Genomic DNA, 25,707 nt, shown 5'->3' with positions numbered 1-25,707 from the left:
AGCCAAAGGAGAGCAAGCGCATGTTCTTCCTCAGCCTCCTGGGCTCCCTCTAGCATCCTTCACTGGCAGACTTGCATCAGGAGCAGGGCAGAGCTGGTAAAGAAATGCCTGGAGTCCCAGTCTCAGTGTCATAAGCAGAGCGTAGAAGAGTGTACTTGGAACCGAGAGAGAATAATTTATTTATTTAAAAAGAGTGTAAGGGAAGGAGAGGGGGGGGAGAGAGAAACATCCGCGTGAGAGAGGTATCAATTGGTTGCCTCCTATACGAGCCCCAGCTGGGCCGGGGATCGAACCTGCAACCAAGGTACGTGCCCTTGACTGGGAACCAAACCGGTGACCCTTCAGTGCACAGGGTGACACTCTAACCACTGAGCCCACCAGCCATGGCCTGAGAGAGAATAATTTAATAATTGATACACATTCAAACTTCCTTTATATAAAAAAATTTAAATTAATCCTATATGAAATTTTCTTTTTAATGCATCTAGTTAACAGGAGTTATAAAAGCACTTTTCACTCATTTTTTCTTTTCTACAGATGAATTATGAAGTATAGGCAATTTTAAATAACATTTAAGTATTTGGCACCCATGCAGCACTATATATTAGGCCCTGAGAGATCTATATTGAGTGTCTATTATGTACGAGTCAAGTACAAGAATGAAAGGATGGACAAGTCCTGTCCTCATGGATTTTGGGACAAAAAGACTAGTGTGTTTTTTTGTGTGTGTGTTTTTTAACAACAGTATGTTAGAAATAAGCTTAGATCGAGAAGAGTCCCACTAGCATAAATTCCTGCGGCATTTAGTGGTTATGAAATGTAAATGATTCCTTATCTGCTTTACAGGAATACCTCAAGGGAACACATTACCCTTTTCTTCTATCATGAAAATGATTGTTCTAATTTCATCCAAAGGCATTAAATAACAGAGTGTTATCTGCAACCTATTTAACAGCTAATGTTAAAATCAAATTATCCACAAAGCATGAACTTTTAAGATTTAAAAAATATAATAGGTGTTTAATTACCTAAAAATGGTAATGTTTAAAAGTATATTCTGGAGGAGATTGATTCATTATCAAAGGTGTATTTTCCCATTCTATTCAAATGTAAGAGAATTATGCCTTGCATTGTGACATTTTCCATCTTTACTGCCTTTTTCTGGCTTAAAAAAATCACAACCCCTTCAGCAAGCTGGAAAATATGCAGGTTTGTTTTCTGAATAGAAACAAAATATTAGCTAAAAATTAGAGTCTGAGTCATCTTCATTTGAATATATATTTTATTTAGAATGCAACACTAAGAGCATGATGATAAACTGTCACAAATTTGTACTGAGAAGCACATAATCTTTAAAATGTGCTGTTTTTCACAAGTGATTTAAGTATAGCATTATTATTACTTGGTACTAGAGTCAAAGACGACTTTTAGATTCTTCAGCTTGGGGGTATTTAATAACATCGAAATTACTGTCTAGTCACGCAGAGGAAAGAAATTCAAAAGCAGTTTCTTTTTCTTCTGTTAGTTCCTTTGCAGTAAGATCCATCTTTTCACGTGAGAAATCATTAACAGGGAGACCTTCAACAATCTTCCATGTCTTATTCTGTTTGAAAATAATTGCAAACAAGAGTTACAATTAACTAGAACTGATCCTCCAGCAAAGCAGCCACTTAGTTTGAACTTCAATCTAGAGAGTACCTGTTTTAAAGTGTGATTCTAACAAAGCCAATCAAAATCCAGATTTTAATTAACACAGTTTTGAAACAAAGTCAACATTTGAATTTAAAACTTATTGACTCTAGAAAAAAAAATCTTTAAATGAGGATTAATAGCAAACAAAAAAACTAATGACTTTAAAATTATAATAAAGAGCAACAATACTGAGAACTATTGCTTCATTTAGATGATACAATTTGTAGGTATCCGATAATAGACAACAATAAAATATGTCTAGTGCAAGGAGTTGAATCTTGTTTTCCAGATTAATTTCAATCTTTTATCAACCTGAAGTTGTGCCTCACACAACTTCAAAGTTGATAAAAATGTCAAATTTAGTAAAGAACAACTTTCTAGACTAAATTATGCCACTATTAATAAAAATATTCAACTACTTTCCTAACAGGGGATAGAGGAAAATAATTCTAAAACACCTTACCTTGATTGTAACAGGGAATGAGTAGAGCAGATCATCAGGAACACCATAGGAGTTGCCATCAGAGATAATGCCCATGGACACAAACTCTCCCTGAAAATAACAACTCTTACATTCTCATGGTGCTTAGGAATTAGTTTATATAACCAACTGACACATGAACTAACAAAATTAAAATAGGTGACACATTCTTACTATGTGCATAACTTCATTACTGTTTAATGAACCATCACCAGGCACTCCAATGATCAGTAACTTTCCTGGGTACTACCTCATTTCATTCTTCCAATCCATGTGTGAAGCAGGCCCAAGAACCAAAATCTTCATTTTATAAATGATGAAACTATGGCCCAATATAGGCTTTAAGATGAAAAAATGTCACCCCTACCATGTGTGCTAGGTGCTTTTTACATATATCATCTCATTTAACCCTCATAACCTATGTAAAACATGACAAGACAGCTCAGAAAGGTTAGGTAACTTTCCTAAGGTCACTCAGCTAGTGGGCAGCTGAACCAGGATGTGGACCTAACGCCTGAACTGCCTTACTGCTAAGGTTATGCTCTTTTCACATTACAGCATCAGAGGACAAAAGTAAAAGAAAGGCCTATGCAAACCACTGAGTCCTCACCTCTGGGGTTCCAAACCAGATGTCTCTGATGTGGTCACAGATAGCTTTCGCGGCAGACATCGCACTGGATAGTTTTCGAGCCTTGATGACAGCAGCGCCGCGCTGCTGCACAGTCTGGGTGGGGAGGCAGGGACAGCAGAGTTACTTGACCATGACAGCAGCATTTTCATCAATTCCAAACTGATCCTAGGGTGAAGGCTGCGACCATAGCTTAATATGTCCCCTCCAAAATCAGGCCTTACGAACCCATTTCAGTTATAAGCACCAGTCTTTTTAGAAAAAACTACAAATCTCCACAGAATTTACCACACTTCAAAGAAATGGATCTCTGTATAAAGGTAACCCAATGACTAAATTCTTTCCACTTTACCAACCAATCCTAACTCCCATGCAACAGATCACATCAGACTGGATCATGACTGGCTTAGTAGGACCCCGAAATAAAATATGCAGTCATTAAACAACTGCTAAAGTCCCGCTCTCCTTGTGTCACTCCCTCCCTCCCTCCCCCTACCGCTAGAGAACATTCAGGCCAGGAATGTGGTGTCTCTCTCGAAAGTTCTTTATGCTTGGCTATTAAGCGAGCTCCCAGATTTTTCTTACTGTGATGAATTCTCCCTTGAGCCAGCTGTCATTTTTTATAGCTTCATAAACACCAACTTCCTTTCCTTGCAGCTTCACCTTGGCATGGTTGACATCTGGATACTGAGTTGAGGAATGGTTTCCCCAGATAATGACATTCTTTACATCATCAGAAGTCACACCAAGTTTAAGAGCAATCTAGTTAAACAGAAAACAAATACATTACTTGGACAAATGCTTTTCATTTCAAACTGTGACCTGCTGGTTTAAGAGTAGAGTATCAGAGAGTTTGTGGTTAACTTATTAGTATAGTGGGTTTGCCAAATATAAAACACCAAGCAAGAGGTAAATATTGCTTGAATATGTAAATATGGCCCTTGTGTTGTTGTTATTACTTACATGGAGATGTTGCCTCGACACTTCTGAACAATCAGGTATTTAGATACTTTCTCTACATTTGAGTGAAATTTTTATTATATACCATATATAAATTAACTAATTTTCAAATAACCCTAAATATAAAATTTTACAGTTGGAAGGGACTCAGATGAACAAAGTTTGACTGTCCTCATTTTACAAATTAGAAAACTGAAACAGTTTAAAAAAACATATATAGTACTAAAATTATAACAGATGTAACAATCTCTAGCTGTAGGTTCAGAAAGCACTTTAGGATCCTGCAGGCCTTGCGGTCACATAAACATCAATTATATTATGTAGTACAGTGGCCACAGAAAGGGTTCAAAAGTTATGTTTTGTAAGATTTAAATAAAATCAGCTTATTTCTTTTGTGATTTGCTGATAAGGCAATGTGTAAAAAAAAACATTATGGTTAGTTATGTGCATAATTTGTTCCTAATTAGACAGAAGAATTTATGATGAACCAGAAAGAAATGTTTCGAAAAAGAATTTTTAAAAGCTGATGTGTTAGGGTGACATTGTGGTTGATTTTTCTTCCCTTATTATAAGTATACAAGAGAAAAATAGTTGTGCCAGAGTTCATAGCTTTTGAATATTAAATAAAAGCAGCACTGTATCAAAGTTCTTTTTGAGCATTCACCATATAACAAAGGGAAAACACTCCAGTATTTTAAAGGAATTTTAGAAACAGGGATAGTTATAGCCCCACACTGGAAACAACCCCAAAGTGTTTCAAGAATGGTTAAACAAACTGTGGAAACTCTACACAATGAAATAAATGGAATAAGTGGAAAAATAAGTGTAAGTGGAACATACAACAACTTGGATAGACATTAAAGGAATCAAACTAAGTGAATAAAAGCCAATCTCAAAAGATTACTTGTGGCATGATTCCATTTTTATAACATTCTCAAAATGACAAAGAAATAGAGATGCAGAACAGATAAATGTTGTCAGCGTCTAAGAAAGGACAGGGAAGGTATAACTATAACGAAGCAGCATAAAGGTCTTTTTTTTAAGGAGTTCTTTTGTGAGTGACGGTACAGTTTTGTGTTTTGACTATGGTGGTTACAGTAATTTATATATATGATTAAATGTCACAGAATCATTCATAAAGAAACACAAAAATGTAAACACTGAAGAAATCTGAGTAATTCTCATTAACACTGATATGTGTAGTCTAGCGACTTCCTACTTTGACAGTGCTCTGGAGTTACGTCAGATGGCACCAATGAGGAAAGCCCGTAGTAGGTGCACGGGATTCTCTTATTTCTGCAACTTCTTCTGTATTTATAATTATTCCAAAATAAAAAGTAAAAAACATGCAAAAACAACACAAAACAACTAACCAAACAAAAAGATTGAAGATGAAAAATGCCATTACCTAAAATGTTTGCAATGACTTTACTCATCTTCATGGTAATTTACTGAGTCAAGGTAAGAAGTAAATTGTCTTTACTTTTATTATGACCTTTAAAATAAGTTAAGACTGTTTTCTTTCTTTCTTTTTTAAATTGACTGATTTTAAAGAGAGAAAGGAATGGGGGAGGGGAAGAGAAGGAGGGAGAAGGGGGGAGAGAGAGACATGATTTGTTGTTCCACTTATTGATACATTCGCTGGTTGTGCCCTGACTGGGGACTTAACCCGCAACCTTGGTGTTATCGGGACGACACTCTAACACTGAGCTACCTGGTCAGGAAGAGAAGATTGTTTTCTTGACTTCTAAAATAGTTAGATAATTTAAAAAGTTAAATTAAAATTCTTGGTTTCTGACTTTTTAGATCACTTCTGATCTAAACCCTGCTTCATCTAGAGTTCTGCAAGTATTAACTACCATGTCAGTCTCCACAAATTAGACGGCTGGCTGGTTCTGGGGTACCCAGCTATTGACCTGCTTAGTGGCTGGGGTGGAGTGGTGTGCTGTGCAATGAGTACCATTTTCTGTGTGTGCCATGACTGGAAAGGACTTGGGAAGAATTGCCCTTACATTTAGCTGGCATTGTAGAGAAAAAGGAAAATTTATACCTGGGCAAGTAGCCCAAGATGTATATTACCAAGAATTCAAAACATTCTGCTGAATGTCAGCTTCAACTGCTCCAAAGTATAGTGAAGACACACTGTTCCAGGCTTCTCCCTACAGGAGGCTTCTCTTACGTCCTCTGTCCTGTTGCCTGCCCTCCTCCTTGTCCTTTTGATCTCGAGTTAATCCACTTCTGTCTGGACAGCAAAGGCCAGTACTTTGCACCCAGCAGATGTAGTTTCTGAGTATCATTCATATCAGTTAGTTTAAATTAACATGTATCCAGGATAGCAGTTTCTTGCTCCCTTAGACACTTTCATGCCTGTCATGAAAACTATTAAATGGTTTTGGAATAACTCTCCAGCCCTAGCAATTTTCGTCCCGATACCAGCTAACTGGTTTCACTGCCAAACTGCCTTGTCAGCAGACACATATGCAGCTCTGGTTTGCAAACACACAGGGGAGTTCTGCTGGTGATAAACAATTCCTGGGTAGCTAAGTCCTCTGAATTTCAAAACAAATTATATAAGTCTAGTAACCATTTACATAAGTCATCTTTGGGTTACTTTTTCACTGGATTAAGGAAGAAATGCTTCTTCAAAACCTTCCTAAAAGCTGTCACTGTACCAGGCTGCCATGCTGAACATGTGCCAAAGTTCAAGTTTGATGAGACAGCTGCTTCCTCCCTCTTTCTTCATTCAGACTTTCACCCCTACAAGGAGAATGATGTCAGGCACTGGGACAAAGTGTCACTTAGTAGTACCTCCAGAAGCAGAATTTTCCAGCACCTGCCTCCACCAAGGCCTCAGGTGAAAGAGCAAAGACTGAAGTTTGTTCATGTTGTCATTTTACCTTTTTCTCCCTCTTGCAACAATATTAAGTAACCATCTGGCAATCCAGAGTAGACAACTGCAACACCTATATCTTTTCCTTAACTGTGAAACAGTACATGTTCTATAATACCTAAATTAGAGGCCATATCACTCATCTGTGCTAGTTTCTATAGTACCCAAATCGCCTGCCTCCAGTCAGTCAAACAAACTCCTATTCCTTCTCAGTCACCAGACTCTGGCTAAATTAAAAGGAAAAAGACCCAGCCCACAGCCTAAATCTCTCAGGAATTATCTGCAATTTAAGTTTGTTATCCAAAGACCTTCTAAATTAACTGGAATACCCAGGGAGATATTTCTGACGCGTGGCTCTTCTCAACTCTTGGATATATCCACCTTAATAATACTAAAAATCAATAATAACAATAGCAGCCAACCTTCATTGAGTTTTATAATGTGACGTGCACCATGATGAGGGTTTAACATAGATCTTATCTCATTTTACACATGTAACTACTTTGAGGTAGATGCAATTATTATCCCATTTTATAATTTGAATACACTTTCTCAGATCACTGGACTAGTAAGTTGACTTAGATCACCTGATTCTATTATGTAAGAATACACACAAGGGTTTGGACTCAGGCAAATCTAGGTGGCTCCACCATTTACTAGCTGCATGACTTTAAAGCAGGTTCCCTGACCTCTGTGGGCTGTAGGTTTCTTATCTGTAAAATAGCAATAATAATGGTTATCTCATATGTTTCCTATAAATATTAAATGGTAAATTACATGTAAAGCATTCAGCTTAGAGTAGAAGCTTAACAAGTGTAAATTATCTTCTCCTTCACTGGGCACTCCAAAGCCGAAAGATGACCAATTCTCAGTGTAAAGACCTCACTTCATCTTTTGGTAAAAATGGTTTTCTTGAAACTAAACAAAGTTGTCTTCTCTAGAAGAAAAAGGGCTATATTCACAGGCCATCAGGCAGAGATGCCATGTATAAGGAGGAACAGCCAGAAAATCGCTGGGGAAGAGGAAAGCGGCTCTGGCCCAGAACTAGAACTTTGTCATGACTTCTAAGGGCCCCAGGATTGTCTAGATCTGAGAAAGCCGAGGAAACTTGCACAGATGATGGCATGCCCTCTATTTTTTTTAAAAAGCTATGTTAAACAGGGTTAACGCCCCGGTCACTGACCCCTCGGCATATTTACGTTAAGGCTCCAAGGGGTAAGAAAACTTGATGATAATTAAAATTTAGCTGCGAAGTAGTAAAAGTAGGAAATTTTATGGAAGCATGAGAATATTAAAAAGATATAAAATTGAAAATGAGAATATAAAATTAACAATTAAAAATTAGAAGTTGATTGCTTAGCTGTAGGGAAAAAGGAAGCAGAACCACGCAAAACATGTAAAGCTGAAGTCTTTCATTTTATAATCTCCTTTATATGTGACAGAAATAAACTAAATTAGGTACCATATATGTGAATTATCTACACTAGTGAATACTTTTTAACCACTGTCGTAAGAGGACATTAGCAACCACATTTAATTATAGTTAGCAAATGAAATATACTTGAGAAAATTAAGTGGGAAGTTCAGCTCTGATCCTTATAACACCAGATTTAAAGACAAACTGGAACAGCTTCCTACTAACAAAAAACAACAAAAAAGCACAAACTAAGATTCAGCAACTTTAAAAGTGTGAGAAAAAGGTTTCATAAAGTTAACATTCATGAGACTTTAAAAGGCATTTTTCTTACCTGAGCTTTAGCTCGGTTGTGATCCAAACGAGTCAAGCAGCTGAAGTTCTCCTTGGGGATGGACGGTGCTGACTTAGAGGCAGTCAGGCAGTTGGTGTTGGCTGGGTTTCCCACCACGATGACCTAGGATAACCCACCACGGCAGTTACAGACCATATGCTGCTTAACTAAACTGTCTCAGCATATGACTGACAAATGTGTAACATGTAGCCTTTGTTATCAGGTTTGCATCAGCAGATACGTAGTTATCATTGTAGTTTCCAGTAGGTTTCTATCCTCTCTTCTAAAAACTTTCCCCCCGTTGTTAGGGTTCATGTGACTACTGAAAGCATTTCTTTACCAAAACCACCATTATGTATATAAGTCATTTTCAGGTAGCATTGTCTAAGATCTATGGTACATGCCCTTCTATTTTGTTTTGTACCCAAACAGAGAGCATTTATCTACCAGCCACAAAAAAACAAGTAATCTAAGGCTGTATCTCCAAGTTGGATTGATAAAAGTTTCCCTTCTTACAAAAATAGTCCAAGAAAGAAACTCTACTCAAGCAGTTTACTTTAGGACAATGATTTGTTTTTATGAATGAAAAGTTTCTCAATCTTGCCTAATCCTATGAATTAATGGAGATATATTGCCAAAACACAGATTACGAAGTCCCATCCATTCTATACCTACTGAATAAATCTTTAGGAGAAAGCATTTTAGGCTTTTTTTTTTTTTTTTTTTACTGGGGAGATATGAGATACACTGGACTTTTAAGTTTTAAAAATCTTTAATGAAATGATAATTTTAAAAAACTGTGAAATAATATCAAGCCTACAAAAAAGCTGCAAGCATATTAAAGAGACTAACTCCCACATTCCCTTTACCCAGATTCTCTAATTTGCTCCATCTCTTTCCCTCTTTCTACCCCTTCTCCTCGGCCAATCCCTTAGTCTTTTATTTTTGGCCCACTTGAGAGTAAGCTGCAGACATGATATCTAACGACCCTAAGTACTCCATATCCGTGTATATTTCCCCCAGAAGGACACCTGGCCAAGGGGTGATTACTGTGCAAACAGTGCTACAGCTCCAAGCAAGCAGCCTGGATTTTAGCAATCCAAACAATCTTGTAATTTTATGAACCAATGTCATCCCAATAAATTAAATTTAAAAACAAGCAAACAAAAACAAATAACTTTGTAATATTTTACTAAGAGACCTTTGGATTTCTACTCAACTTATCTCTATTATTTTCTGCTAATGATTGTAGAAAATAAGTTAATTATTTAAAATGAAGTCCATAGAAAGGAAACAGTCAAACGTCTATGAGGTATTAGAATATTATGACTGGCAATTTAAAAATTTTTATAAAATTTCTTTTACCTTTCTTAGAAGTCAGGATACAGAGGAAGAAGTGTATCAAAATCAACAAAACCTCTAACCAGCAAGCTTTCTGCTGTGACAACTAAGTTCTAGTTCACTGATATTTAATTGGTAAAAGGCAGCTTCACTGCAATATCAAGACTAATTTAGGAACTAAAATAGCTTGATCATAAAGAGAACAGGAAGTCATACCGACTCACCTCAAGAGACAAGCATATCAATGAACTGAGAAAATCTGAGCGTTCAGAAGCCACCATCTCCTATTGCTAAGAACGCAGCTTATAGACACCTTCCCCTCCACAATCACACACAAATCCAAAGTCTGAATATTCCCACACGGTTAAAAGGCACCAGAAAGTTCTGTGTCTTGTGGGTTTACAAACTAATATTAAATTTCCATGTTATAGTAATAGGCAAAATATTTTCAAGTACCTCTGAATATAGATTTCTATACCATAAGAGGAAAGCCCAGAAAGGGAGAGCTTATCAAGCAAAACTCTGTATCTGTAATTACTCACTAGTGCACAGAAGGGGAGGTGGGAGGCAAATAATTTTGTTGAACTTAAATATTGAAAGCAGAAGTTTCAAATGCTGATAATGAAAACCCCCATAAAATACTATTATATTGGTCACCTTAACTGACTTCTTGGCATATTTATCCAAGGCTGTACCCTGTGATTTGAAGATTTTCACATTTGCTTTGAGTAAATCTTTCCTCTCCATGCCATCCCTTCTTGGCATGGAACCCACAAGAACAGCCACATCCAGGTCTTTGAAGGCAACTTCTTCTTTATCTGTTGCGACGACATCTGTGAAAAACGTGGCAATAAATATGCAGAGATACTTAAACACCAAAGTCTCAGGTTTTCTTTTTCATATAGAATCTATCCAGTAACTCACTTTGCAGCAAATGTTTACTTTTACATGTCACACTGATAAAAACTTTAGGGGCTTAAGAAAAACAATTTATGAATTCAACTATAACATCAGCAGAAATATCAATATATTTATTTTGCTCTTGTGCAAAGCAGCAAAACAGATCTAGAGGAAAATGCAATTTGGCTATAATTCAGGATTTGGAAATAAATTTATTATTAAAAAAAAGAAATGTCAATATATTTATTTTGCTTTTATTTAAAAAATTTTTTTTGAAATTTATCTTTATTGTTGAAAGTATTACAGATGTCCCCTATATCCCCTCATTGATTCCCTCCACCCTGCATCCACCCCACCTCCAGGCCTTCCCCATACCAATGTCTGTGTCCATAGGTTATGCATATAAGCATATAGGTTCTTTGATTAATCTCTCCCCACCCACTCTCCCACCCCCACCTTCCCTCTGAGACCCCTCAGTCTGAATGCTTTTCTTATTTCAATAATTATCTCAATTTCAAGAATTCTATGCCTTTTATCTTTTATAATCAGATATGATGCAAAGGTATAACTTTCAAGGCAACATTTGTTATTCAGGCAAATAACCACAGATAACACAAAAGAGAAATTATTCACCTAACTTTTAAGTTACAATTACTTTAAGTATTAAAACTAATTAAAAAGGTCATGACTAGTGTTATAGACTGAATGTTTGTGTCTCCCAGCAAATTCATATGCTGAAACTAAACCCCAATGTGACGGTATTAAGAGGTGAGGCCTTTGGGAGGTGATTAGGTCCTGAGGGTGAAGCCCTCACGAATGGGATTAGTGCCCTTACCACTGCCTCATCCCTTTCATCATGTGAGGATATGGTAAGAAGACGGTCATCTATGAACCAAGAATTGGGCTCTCACCAGATACCCAATCTGCTGGCTCTTTGATCTCTGATTTTCTAGTCTCCAGAAATGTGACACGTAAGTTTCTATTGTTTATAAACCACTGTCTATGGTATTTTTGGTAAAGCAGCCCAAATGGATTAAGACAACTAGGATTTAGCATAAATTTTTAGATCAGTGAACTTCTGTCACAGTCAGGCTACTATAAGCCCCCAAACAGGTATATGTAGGAATACCAGTTAGAGAAAAAAAAAATCTATCTTTTCCCAGCCATACATTCTTATTTGCTGAACCTTGCCTTCCCTGTCATACTCACAGCTGACCAAGGACAAGCTGACTGTAACCTGGGCCCATTAGAGAGAGCAGAGGTAACTCATCAGAGAGAGGAATAAAAATGGGAAAAAGCAACAGAGGGGGTTGATTTGGTAATGGGTGAAGAAAGGGAGTCAGCTGAAGAGCTTGGGCAGGGTAATGTACTTTCTTACATAACTGTGGAACCTAACGATTCAGATGGCAGTGTCCCGTTTAGTAAATGTTTATTGAACATATATACGAATTCTGAGCATGGCTTCTCTTGGGTATATATTTTGCTTTGTGTAAACTCCTAGGCGAGTATTATTAAATCCTCATCAAAAGAAAAAGACTGTGTTAAAGGTAAAGCTAAACAAAAATATTCAAATTAGCTTATGACTTGACCTAATATTTTAATAAACTTTTCAAATTTATGATTTCTGTCTTACATTTATATAATAGTTCATTGATTCTCAAAGGCTCTTATCAAAACTCTGGTGGGCTTTTTCAAACTACGTGGTATATGATTAGGACAATTTACACTAAATCTCAACTAGATGACTGGCAGCTGGGATGGGACTATCTACATATGAGGGACCAACCCACTGCCAGCCCCAGGGCAGTATATGGCTCTGGAAGACATCATGTAGAGTTAAAAAAGTTTTTTCTCTATTATAGGACTCGACTATTACTATTTGAATAGACTTTAAATAGTAACACAGTATAGACAATCTCAGGTGTACAACCCTTGCGCAATGCTATACTTAATTAGTAAAATAAAGTATATATAAGCATGTCAGGTAAAAGTATAGTCTTTCACTTTACACTGGTTATTTCTTGCTTTTACCCTTATTTATTCTTGGCATATAATTACCCTTATTTATTTTTGGTGTACAACTTACCAAGTAGTTGTAGTTCAAGAAACAAAAACAAACTATGTTTATGAAATAATTTCTAATTGACAGGTTAACAAATATCTGAAATCTATTTTTTTAAAGACATAAAATACTATAAAAATTATTTTCTCCTTCACTTTCTGAAGTACCTTTCAGGAGGGGAAGGGCACAGTCTTGTAGTTCCATTAGGACACCGTCCAGGACACCCATCATGGGAGTGATATCCAACAGCACAAGAATTATAGGCTGCCAAATAAATAGTAAATTTAGCATCTGTCAGTAGGTTATGTCATTTATTACAAAAAAAGTCCCTTTCAAAAGTTTTTGCTTATTTGGTGTTGTATATGTGTATAATTCCATTAGTCATAATTATTTTAGGTCAGGTATCTAACATGATGCCACTTTTAGATAAAGGAATGCTAGAAAATCAGCAATGGTTGCTAATGGACACAGTAAGAGGAATCAATATTACTGAACTTTAAAGGAGCACATGGAAGAAATATCAAATATTATATCTATGTATCTGATTTGATGGAAAGCTAAATATAGTATTTGGTGTGAAGGAATAATTCAATATCCATAAATGAAGAGAATGGATAAATGAATACTTTAGGAGAGGGTTTTAATGTACATTAACGAGACCTGCTGGAATAGAGGGTGTCTGCTTCAAACTGGGAAGTAGGTTCACCCATTTTGGGTTTAAAGACCATTGAAAACAAGAAAATGATGTCTCAGCAACTTTCCCTTCCACATTGTCTCCCTAACAGCTACTGTCATTAATGAATACCTTACACTGACTGACACCTGGGGCTGCACCACATCAACTAAATACATGATTTACAAAGCACTTTTAATGCCTGGAGGGGAACTTCCATTTATAGCACTGTCCCTAGTATATCTATTGGGATAACCCATTCCTTCACCATTTAAAAATTTCTTTGCAACTAAATACAAGGCTTTATTGACAATATTCTTACTTTAAGATTTATAGACAGTTGCCCCTACCTGGTCTTTACCAAAGACAGATCCATTTCCAATACTGTACAGCAGTGAATATGCAATTTGACCAGCTGCTCCAGTCACAAGGACTCTGATTGGTTCAGGCTGTAATGAAAGAGACCCATTAACATCTTATTAAAAAGTGCTATTTTACCCTAAAGATATTCAGGAGTTTCTCTATAGTAAGACAAAGTACTAAAAGTTAATGTAAACTTTTTTTTTTAAATCCTCACCTGAAGATATTTTGTGATTGCTTTTCAGAGAATGGAAGGGGGAGGGAGTGAAGAAGAGAGAGAAACATCAATGTGAGAGACACATCAATTGGTTGCCTCCTGCACTGCACCCAGACTGGAGTCAGGGATCAAGCTTGCAACCAAGTTATGTGCCCTTGGTTGGAATTGAACCCAGGACCCTTTAGTCAGCAGGCCCATGCTCTAACCACTGGGCAAAACCAGCTAGGGTAGTTAATGTAAACTTTTATTCATTTATTTTTAAATATATCTTTACTGATTTCAGAAAGAGGAAGGGAGAGGGAGAGAGAGAGATAGAAACATCAATGATGAGAGTTGTCATTGATCGGCTGCCTCCTGCACACCCCCGACTGGGGACCAAGCCCACAACCCGGCATGTGCCCTGACCAGGATTTGAACCTCCATCTCCTGGATCCTCGGCTGATGCTCAACCACTGAGCCACGCCCAGCCGGGGTAATGTAAACTTTTAGTCTTTGTGTGTGGTTTAGTAGAAAACTAACTTATCCCAGACTTGTCCCAGTAAATATAGTATTGCACAAATTAACTAAGTAATTTCTGGAACATGTCCTTTGGCTGCATATTTATGTGGTATTAATTAACTCTTACTGTTATACTGGATTTACTTACATAATCTTATCCATCTTTTAAAGGATATTTTACCACTAAAACAGGTCTAACAATGTTCATGTGCATTATGTGGTGATACAAACCCTGGTGGCCACTAGAACCTTACAAATCCTCTTATATCAGGAAGAGGAGTGACAGTGGTTAAAATTTTCCATTTACAACAAGCCTGAGAGTTTTAAAACTATTAATCATGATTCAACTTAACTACTTGGAGGAGAAAATATTAGTATTTTTTTGAGAAAAATGAGAAAATGGTAATATCTGGACTATAATAAATTTTAATATTAAATAACAACAGCAACATGTGACAGTTGACAACCTGATTCCAAGGGGAAACCGATTTTCAAAGGGCAGAAGGGAGAAAAGTACAAAGAGCATACTGGTTACAATAGAGAGAAGCTGCCTTATAGATCTCAATAGACCCCAAACAAAATAGCGACATGTGTACAAAAATAGCTAATATTCAAAGTGAAGACCCTGAGTCATGAAAATAAATTAAGGTCAGAGGATTAAAAAGGGAAATAGTTCTGTTAAAAAGAGCTAAACAAAAATGTTTGGAAACTTAATGGGTAAGTTTAATTAGATATAAAATTCAATCAAGGTGAACTATTCCTTTGACAATGCTGGGTAAATGGGACTTCCACTGTGTCACCTCTATTGCTACCGGCAGGAGAGAAGTAGCCTACTGAACTGACCGCGATAGAAATATTTGATTTTTTTTATAGAATTCCCTCTTCCAGAGAAGACATGCCTCTGGGATAGAAGAAGACTACCACCTTGAAGGATCCTTCTAACCTTCCAAACCTAACCTCTGAAGGTCAGGAAATAAGTACCAAGTTGCAGAGAAATTAATCTGATCATAGCAGACTACATGCGCAATTTCTTCCTCAAAGATGTGACGAGGGTGGGAGTGGAAAAAAGGGAGAAAACTATGGAGAGTTTCTCCCTGACTTCCTAAGCCTCTTCCCCATCCATCTCTAAATATACAATATGATAATTCCTCAAATAAACCAATTTTAATACAATACGTACTTATATTCCCAAATAAACTAGATTTATAAAGAACACTATAAGTTATTGTATATGGTTACTTTCTATACTATGGCCTTTATAAGTTTTAATTAATTTTGTCATTTCTCCCTCTTCCCTTGGAAAAAAAGGGAATAAAGATATTATTCTTCTTTCCTCTTTATTATTATTATTTATATATACCTTTATTGATTTCAGAGAGGGGAAGGGAGAAGGAGAGAGACAGAAACGTCGATGATAAGAGTCATCATTGATCGGTTGCCTCCTGCACACCCTCCTTCCTACTAGGGATCGAGCCCTCAACCGGGGCATGTGCCCTGACTGAAAATCGAATGCAATCTCCTGGATCTTAGGTTGATGCTCAACCATTGAGCCACGCCAGCCAGGCTCTTCTTCCCTCTTTAGAATGCAAACTCCTTCATGACAGGGGCTTGGTCTATTTTATTTGTTGTTGTATCCCAACTGCCTAGAACAACTCTCTGCACATAGTTGGAACTCAATTACTGAAGGAATAGTTGGACCTTGTAAAATTATTAAGAAAAACTTGGAAATGTAAAAGAACTGTTTGGAAGCAAACCTAACATACTTCAAAAAAGTAGTTAAGATATTTTATTAATATATACTTTGATTAAAGTATTGAGAAAATTGGAAACTTAGTGACTACCATAGTTCCTGGTATAGTTAGTAAAATTATTTTATGTCACTAGTTCCAATGATACAGTCTTATACATCAATGGATGAACTGTTACCTCACTTCATTTAAGAAGCAATATACCAGTGAACCTCTATTATGTACCTGGTACTGTCTTAGGCCAGAGAGCTAGAGAGGCAATAGACTGTAGTACAGAGATGGCCTCTAGAGCCAGACTTCTGGATTCAAATCTTGACTCCACGATTCATTAGGTGTATTGTACGTTGGTGGGCAAGTTACTTAATCTCTCTGTATTCAGTTTCCCTATAGTAAAATGGAAATAGTAATAGCAGCTATCTAACAAATAAAGTAATTATAAGGATTGAGTTAACATACAAGGCATTAAGAACAGTGTGTGGCAAGTACTATAATTACAGATCTCTGTCACCACAGAATTTTCCTCTAAGGATTCTTATAGTATGCGGTTTCCAATTTACATGTCTGTTACTTTCTACTAGACTGCAAATTATCCCCACCCCCCCCACAGTCCAGTTCAGACTGTGAACTGAAAGCAGTCCACCTTGGACTCAAATTTGCAGTCCATATAGTGCTCAACAAATGCTCCTTGACTGAATGAAAATAAGGATTAAGAAAACTATAAACACATGCTACTTCAATGTAAAGGAAGCTGGGATAAGAAAGGAGGGGGAAAGTGAGTATCACTATCTGTAAAGCTTAACCTTCCAGAAAGTCAGGCAGATGGTTGTAACAGAAAATGCAGTCAATTTTAGGCATTAATTTTAGTTACTAAAAAAATGTGTTCACAGTATCACAGTCCTTAGTGAAAGGCCTATGGCCAACTAATGAACAGCTACCAATTCTACCTCAGCAGTTCCCTTCTTCTGTATCTTTGAGCAAATTATTTTCACAGGTAGGTAATTCCATCTTGTTAACAGTAGCATGAAGCCTAGTTAGCTTCTGAATGTTTGATGATGAAAAGGGAAAGAACAAACCACATGTTTGGTTTTTTTCTGCTCTTTGGAACACTGCAGTTGAAAAGCAGGAGGGTGGGAGATTCCTGCTGAATTTTCACAAAGTTACAGTGTGAAGATAGGTTACTATTCTTTGCTGAGATATCTGGGCAGTCTGCCAAGATCCAAAGAAGAAATGTCTTTGCTCTTGGCAGGGCTTTAATGACCTTCCTACAGATGCAGGCTCTGTCTGCACATGTGCTCAAGTCTCAGATGAAAAGCTTGAATTTAAGTGTTCCTTCTGTTATTCTACAGAAAGACCCATGTATTCCCTTTTTTGCTCTCTAACTTATATATATTTCTGTAATATAAAAGACATTCAGTATCATTTGGATTCCTTCATATAGTTTATTCTTGCTGTCACTCCCTATGGAAGGACACAAGCAAAGAATTCTGTCCTTTAAAAAAATTGCTTTGAATAGCTTACAGAAGATGTCTCTTTTCTAACTCAGTGACTATTCATACACTCTCCTGAGGAGGCAAGGAGATTCTGAGTCATGTGAGAATTTGCTGTCAGTTTCGGCAAACTGACAGGAGGATTGGTCTTCATAAGGGCTCTGTGTTATTTGGTGCTGAGTGACCTTCCAGAGGTGAGACTGGCTTGTTCTGCTGCATAGCAAATCAACAAAAGAATGGGGGCCCAGGATCTCTCTGTGACCTTGCGGAAATCATATGACCTCACCAAGCTACATTTTAAGATCAGAGAAATAATCTCCAAATTCCCTTCCAACTCTAGAATTCCAATATTCTGAATTACACGGAATAAAGCTATTAGGTAATATAGATGCTCATAATATACTTTAGTTTATATTTGCAGTATGAGCTTGCATCTTCATCCGGAACCTCAGCTACTAAAAATAAATTTTCGGAATGACTTGATAAGTGCCTGTATGACATAATATGATAAAATGGAGAGTGTGAGACCCTTGAAGGCAAACTGCTGTGAGACCCTGAGCAAATCACATTCTCTTTGGATTTCAATAAACTCAATTTTAAGATATGAAGTGGGTAGATGTGTCAAAATGATCTTTAAAAGGTCCAATCAATTTTAAAAAATTATAAAGCCTGCAGTTCTCTGATAATAAATACCTCTGCTTTCCTCCCAAGATTAAGTCAGGAACCACTGAAACCATCATTTAAAAGACGAATTATGTTATTTGATGAAATAAGAAATCTGGGTGGGTGTAACTGATAATTAGTAGCAGTCCCCACTGGCCTCCTTGCCTTTTTTCAGGTTCTGGAAAATTTCCAACCCATTCATATATTTTCCTACACTACCCACCCATTTTAGTATTTTGAGATAACGGACAAAAATAGTCTCAACTCTAAATACAAGTACCAAAGCAATTCTCAGTCTGATGCCAAATGTCACCTTCAAACAGCGGGCAGATCACTACGTCAGAGTTCTCCCACCATCCCCCCTCCCTTCAGCAGAGACAAGGTGTCTCTACGTATCCGGATCTTCCTGACAAGATAGTTACAATGTGTAACATTTAAGAGTAGTGGCTCTAGATTTCAAAACATACAGATCAGCAGTTATTTGACCAGATGCTGTCACTGCAGCACGTCGCAGTATTACAAAAGATCAATGAGGTTTTAAACGACATTAAATCAGACATGGCTGAACTACGTCTCCCGAAAACGTAGATGGTAATCTGGAGCACCTGGTAAACACTATCTTTACAGTCGAGGGCCTTCTGCTTTCAAGGGCTTTGTGACAAATGCGCTTAAAAACACTGTGCGCATAAGAAAAGAAAAAACGGTTAGGATCCCCCCGACCCCCCCTCCCCAAAACCCCATATCCTGCTTTGCAAAAAACCCACAGCTTCATATTTTTGTACCCCTGCCATGCAGGACTGAAATCACATCTTTCCAAGGACAGCGATTTCTTCAGAGCCCTTCTAAGAACCCCTTCCCCAGGTGGAAGTCAGCCCCTTCCCAATGACTGGGTCACTGCGACAGTCCCCAGACGAGTCGGGGCTTTCTAAAGGGCGCGAAGGACAGTGCCTTGCACAGCCGTCCCCCAAAAGTCCTTCAAGCGCAAGAATCCCCACGTAAGGGAATGAAGGCCAGAGGCGGGCAGAATCTAGGGGCCCACACTCACCATGATCGGGAACTGCGCGGACAATCTCAGCACCTGCAAAACGAGCCTCAAGGAGTCAGGTCACCTCTACCGCGGAGCCCACCGAGGTAGCGCGAGCGCTCTTAGAGAGAAAAGGCTCCGCTCCCGACCGCGGCGCCCTCTGGGAACTGTAGTTTATGCTGCGCGATTCTGGCGCGATCTCCAACGCAGTTTCTTCAGGTGTTGAACTACACTTCCCGAAGTCAGAGAGTCTTCTCACGCCCTTCCCTCGGCGCTCCTCGCCGATTGAAAAGTAGTCCCCGAGGGCGAGCGGCTGTGATTGGAGAACGGCGATCAGCGGATCGTTTGGGCTCAGGCGGAGAGGACTTCTGGCCGGCGGGCGGCAATTGGCGGGAGGGGAGGCGGGTGTAAATCGAGGGAATAGAGTCGGGCCCCTTAGCTACATCACCCGCACGTGCGCAGCTGACGCTTTATCCTCCCCCAAGGGTAAACGTGGGAGGTAAAAGACCTTCCGCTGCGTACAGCCCGCTCGACCCGGAAACAAAATCTTTTAAAAAACGATTCATGCTCTGGAGGGGCGGGAGGAATTGACGTGTCCGGAAGACCGGACGGCTTCTGGTGTTGCTAAGCGACGAGGCAGGGGAGCGAGCGCTCGCACCGGCCGCTCGCGGGAACCTGAGGAATTAGTAGCTGCAGCTGCTCGGAGACTGAGAAGACCGAGCGAGCCCGCCGCGCCCTCCCGGGTCCTCCTACCCTAGCCAGGGGACCCTCCACCCCAGGTTGTGTCCCGTGACGAGGTGAGGGGTTTGCGGGGACGCCCCGTCTGAGGCGGCCGGGGCCGCGCGTCTTCCCCACGCCGGAGACAGGTGAGCCCGGGCCGGAGAACAAGGGGTTTTCTTTGCAACTTTGGGATCCGGGGTGCAATATTGCGGCGTCCCGCGTTGCCTTTATCTACCCAGGTGCGGACATACTGGGCGGGTGCCCACGAGCCCGCGGGTCCCTGCTCCGTGTAGTGTTGGGGCAACAGGGTTCCGGAGGGTCCCCTCCCCGCAGTAAGATGCAGCTCTTTTAAAGTTAAATGAAAAACTTTGAGCGCCTGCTTTGGGGAAGTGAGCCCATCGGTTCCTGGAGCTCACGGGCCAGGGATCTAACTCTTCACTGTGAAAGTTGACAGTTTTGCCCATTCTCTTTTGGAAACTGGATGTTCTTTAAACCATCTTTACCTTGATGCCACACCTGCATTTCTAAGGAAAGCGTGGCAGCCGAGTGGGAGACAGTGATGATGAGCCGTTCTCTGGGTTGCACTGAACACCGTTTGCCTGCTGCTGTCTGCTGTTCTGGAATACCTGTGTCCCTGGAAGAGCATGTGCCCTGGGTAGAGGCTTGACATAGCATGACGGGTTCACACCCTACCAATAATGGGGGTTAGGAGAGAGGGGAATCCAGTTGGGGCTGTATTCTGTATATTTCAGTGTGTGTATATTTTAGTATTTTAACAGGTCTATCTATATTCATATGTGCTTTTTATGAATTTTCTTAATATATATTTTATTTGGAAATATTGTTTCTCTATGACCTTACCTCTATTATGAATTCTTCCTATTGAATTTCTTGCTGGTTTTATAATTTATAATACTTTCAGTTCGGATTAAACAAACATGCTTTTTGTAAATTAAATTTCACGCTAATTGTCGTTTCTAAGAAATGAGAAAGAAGAGAAATGTCACCAGAGAGGGACCTAAGGAGACTTTAAATGTATTGGTTGGTAGAGAAAACATTGGGTATTAATTTTATTATTTGTTCAACTGTACTCACCACCCAGCTTAACAAAGAATATTACCAATCCCTTTCGAGAGATAATGTGCGCGTGCACACACACATATATATATTCACTCTTTTGAATATAGATATATTTTATGATTATAAAAAGAAAGTAATAGGAGTTATTAAATAATACATCAGTTAATGCTTTTTCCTATTCCCTACTAACTAGAGATTATGAAAACTTGTTTTATGTCAATACTTGTCATTTTACATGTAAAAAAATACTGCTGCATAAGCACAAACATATCTATATTTTCTCATAAATGTGTCCAAAGACAGTTATAATTATGTCTATTGTTTAAAAAAAAAAAAAAAGACATATGAAAGGCCCCGCAGTGGATCAATGTAGTTTTGTAAGAAGTGGGGAAGAGTGGGAAGAGCTACGCCTTGACAGTAAGAAGTATGGACTGGGACAGGGACAGCGGGGTAGGTGAGAAAAGAAAGTAATTGAGTTTGTGAAGAACTAACACACCAAAGTGAAGGTTAAAAGGGAGGGGAAAATCTCACCAAACATACTCACTTGCATTGTGCATCTTATCTTTAGCCAGCCTACTTGCTGCTGTTCAAACATGTCCTTCAGCTTTTTGTCTGTTTTAATTGTGCTTTTTCCTCAACTGGAACCTCATCCTCTGCTTCTGCTGGTTAAAATCTGTTCCACCAGGTTCTCTCCAAGCTTTCCCTTTTCCTTTTTGTTAACTCTTTAGTACAAAATTTCCAACATACACAAAATGAAGAGATAGTATAATTTTCTCAGTTCATCATCCAGCTTCAACAATTATTAACATTTTGCTAATCTTTTTTAATATACCTCTCTCCCCCAACATTTTCAAACATCCAAGGTACAGTGAATACCCTTCATTATAGTCTGAGTTCAGTTAAGAGACAGAACTATACTGGTTATTTGAAAATTGAATATGGTGAATTGTTAACAAGAGCTACTGAATGGAGTAAAAGAGCTCTGAGTCTAAGGGTCCAAGCAGTGGCAAGTGCAAAGGGTAGTTTCTAGTTTTAGAATGGGGAAGCAAGAGCCCATGGGAGAGAGCCCTTCCTCCTAAAACTTGGATTAGGACCTCTTCAGAAAGGGCACGACTACCGTGGGTACCTGGCCTGTAGAAGTGCCCACTGCGGGGGGTGGAGAGACTGGCACCTGGGACCACAGCTGGAACTTGTCTGTTCAGCGACGCCCTTGGGCTCATGTTGAATAATACTAATAATAATGGAGGAGCAGAATCCAGAAGGGAAGTGACTCTCCTCGGCTGCTATCACCTTACAGGGTCACTCCATTGCCCTCTCTTAAGCTAGGGAAGGAGAAATGTTTAGAGTCTAAATCCAGAGTCACAAAGCAGGGCAAAGAAAGGCAGATTTAGAGCTGAGAGATAATAAATTGATAACTGGCATTTGACACTTTAATAAAAACTTATATATTATCTTTTTTTGGGTAAATAGCTTAATATTAAATTGTTTACCAAATCATTTAGTTAAATTATCAGGTTTAACCTTTAGGCAGGATTAAGAACAGTTTAGATTATAAAATATATACTTAGCAAAATTATATTTTGTTCCAATGTGATATATTTATTATCTAGTATGCTTGGTTTGCCTGTGGAATATACAGTAATTAGCTCCATCTAAATGGAATTACTGAGAACTGTAGATGGAAGCCCAAAAAATAGTCATATATTACTCTTATAGGTTTCATAATCTTGCTATGGGCATTAGAATTTATGTTGCAAAATGCTTACTATAAATTTAAGAAGTTGCAGACTGTCCCCAAAAACATGGGATTGACTGAGTAAGGATTGCCCTTCACAGCATTGCTTCTGAACCTAAGTTCCCTGCTCCTTTTTTATTGAACATTTCAGTACCTTAGTTCCCAAATCTGTTTTTGTAATACCTCCCACATTTGGCTGTTTAATTTTAAAGAACTGTGGCACATAAGGAATTTAGTTATTTACATGTTCAACTTAAAATATAGGCCCTGGAAATTAATCAGGTTTTCACAACTTGCAGCTGGGATTTGTCATGTGACGTCTTCCTTGGTCTGTCTAGTTCCTATAAAAAAACCCCTCAAAATTAAGGGAGATGTTATTTTTCTAGGCCCTCATAAATTTAATCATGTTTATTACATTTTACAAAAAGCATATATATATGTGTGTATGTATAGTGAATATGTATTGAGTACATATTATATGTAATTTAATCTTTAAGTAGAATGAATTTTATCCTCACTTTACAGTTTAGGAAACTCACTTTCAAAGGTACAAGTTCTTATAGCCATGCCTAGAAAACTAAGACCTTACTCATTTTTTAAAGTTACATATCCCCTTACACATTTTTAAATTAACATCTAAAATGTATCATGTTCATACAGTTGCAAAGGTTGTAATTTTCAACTTATTATAAATACTGAATTTTTAAACAAAACTGTTCTTCAAAAAATATATAATGGAATCTAAATATCTTTGTCTGGCCATCCATTGAAAAAATAGGTAAATATCTCTTCTTTGACATTCAGAAGTTGAGGTTTCTATACATCCTTAATCAAACTTCCAATACACTTTCCTGACATAATTTTATCTTACTTTAATATATTTTCCCACTAAAAAGTTCTTTTATGATCACACTATCAACATACTTTTTTTTTTATCACAAAAATATGAATATAAATTGAAACTAATTTTTTGGTTTCTTAAATCTGTCATGGTGGTAAGTGTAATGAACTTTTATTGTTACAGTTCTTAGTAGTATACAGTTTATAAAAATATGTTACAAATTTAGATACCTTCTCTCTCCTTACACAGCTTCATATGCCTGTCAGTATGGTTTTCAGTTCCTACTTTCTTTTTGGTAAACAGGAGCTCCTCCTCTTTCTTGCAAGCTCATCTATTTTAAATTCACTGAATTGTTAAAATAGTCACTTCTGACACCAAATGTTTGGGCTTTCTATACCAAACAATTATCCAGTTTTCCTCAGACACTAAACTGGGTGTTCCACAATTCAGTTCAATTCTGACACTACCTAGAGTTAGCAAGACCTTCCAAGGTAAGGGCTCAGTCCCATAAGACTGACACCATTTCAGAGCCATCGCAAGTCCAGGCCTCCCCTCCCATACTTCGTGACCAATTGGCTATAATTGGAAGTTTCTATGACCCCACCTCAGGTTCACTAATTTGCTGGAATGGCTCACAGAACTGAGGAAAAACAGTTAATTTGCTATTACTGATTTATTATAAAAGTTATAATCCAGGAACAGCCAAATGGAAGAGATGCATAGGGCAAGGTATGGGGGCATGGGCACAGAACTTCCATGCTTTCTCTGGGTGTGTCACCCTCCCAACACCTTGATGTGTTCAGAAACCCAGAAGTTTTCCAAACCCTGTAGTTTAGGAATTACTTCATTATGTAGGCATGATTGATTAATAAATCATTAGCCATTATTGATTAGGTCAATCTCCAGCTCCTCTCCCCTCTTCAGAGATCCTGGGATGCAGCTGAAAGTTCCAACCTTCTAATCATGCCTTGGTCTTTCTGGAGACCAGCACCCATCCTGAAGCTATCTAGGAGTAAGTACTTCAGCGAAGAGTCATCTCAGTAGTATGCCAAAGGTACTCTTATCACTCAGGAAACTCCAAGGGTTTTAAAAGTTCTTGTGCCAGAAACTAGGGAAGATCAATTATATATTTATTATATCATAATATCACTCTGCCTAATTATCTAATTTATCTAATCAGTATAGACTCAAGGATTCCTATTTTATTCAGTGGATTACATTAATACGATAAGGGTTTGTTTTTCTTTAAATGACGATGCTATTCTAATTTGGCATAACTTAAGATGAAATGAGCTAAAATGAAAATAGGTCTTTTATTTAGCACTCCTGTGTTTTTTTTGTGTTTTTTTTTTTTTAGGAACAGAGACCACCTCCGATGCTTTGTAATAGGAAGTTATATTGTAAATATACGCATAATAATAAGGAAAGACAAATCTCAGCCACTTGGCAAGACCTCAGGAGAACTTGGGAAAAACCAGACTGTGCGATTCCAGTCCCACTCCCCCTTCCCTGAACAGGGACAAATAGGACAGTTATGTGAGCCTCATGGGGAATAGAACTGATAGGCCATTCTAGAGTCTCCGAATGTGTTATGGGTTTTTGGTTATCTAATTATCCATCTAGCTTTAGGAGTTCACAGATTTACCAGTAACCCAACTATGTTTAAATCTTTCTACTTTTCTTCCTGCTCTTAACTGTTTGGTGTATCTGTCATATCAGAGAGGGGGTGGGGGTGGGGGGAGAGAGAAAGAGGGCAGGAGGGGGGCAGAGAGATAGGCAGGCTGACAGGTCTGGGAGGTCATCACAATTGTTTGGGCAGAGCTTCCCTTACCAGCCCCTCATAATTTGTTTACCAATCTGTAAAGAGTGTCGGGTGCCCATTTCCAGTCCACTCAGGTATATGTGTGTGACCCCATGTGACCCTGATTTTCAGAACACATTCCTTTTCACTGTCAGATC

The 25,707-nt window shown here is 38.3% G+C and overlaps 2 protein-coding genes across 2 annotated transcripts in view; one reads left to right on the top strand and one right to left on the bottom strand.

Annotated features, from left to right (window-relative positions):
• Window positions 1-25,707, top strand: part of WDPCP (WD repeat containing planar cell polarity effector) — a 306,031-nt gene that overhangs the window by 114,729 nt on the left and 165,595 nt on the right. The gene's annotated exons all lie outside the window — the stretch shown is intronic.
• On the bottom strand, window positions 1,265-19,731 carry MDH1 (malate dehydrogenase 1). The gene is made up of 9 exons (XM_016224193.2): window positions 19,394-19,731; window positions 13,726-13,824; window positions 12,870-12,966; window positions 10,398-10,573; window positions 8,400-8,522; window positions 3,387-3,563; window positions 2,784-2,897; window positions 2,156-2,245; window positions 1,265-1,603 (listed from the first exon to the last, which is right to left on the bottom strand). The coding sequence occupies exons 1-9, from the start codon at window positions 19,394-19,396 to the stop codon at window positions 1,478-1,480; spliced, it is 1,005 nt and encodes a 334-aa protein (XP_016079679.1). The 5' UTR covers window positions 19,397-19,731; the 3' UTR covers window positions 1,265-1,477.

The sequence above is a fragment of the Miniopterus natalensis genome, chromosome 13, assembly GCF_054644295.1.
Source record: "Miniopterus natalensis isolate mMinNat1 chromosome 13, mMinNat1.hap1, whole genome shotgun sequence".
NCBI classification, from domain to species: Eukaryota; Metazoa; Chordata; class Mammalia; order Chiroptera; family Miniopteridae; genus Miniopterus; species Miniopterus natalensis.
Note: the sequence above shows the minus strand (reverse complement) of the source record. Positions and strands in the feature narration are given on the sequence as shown.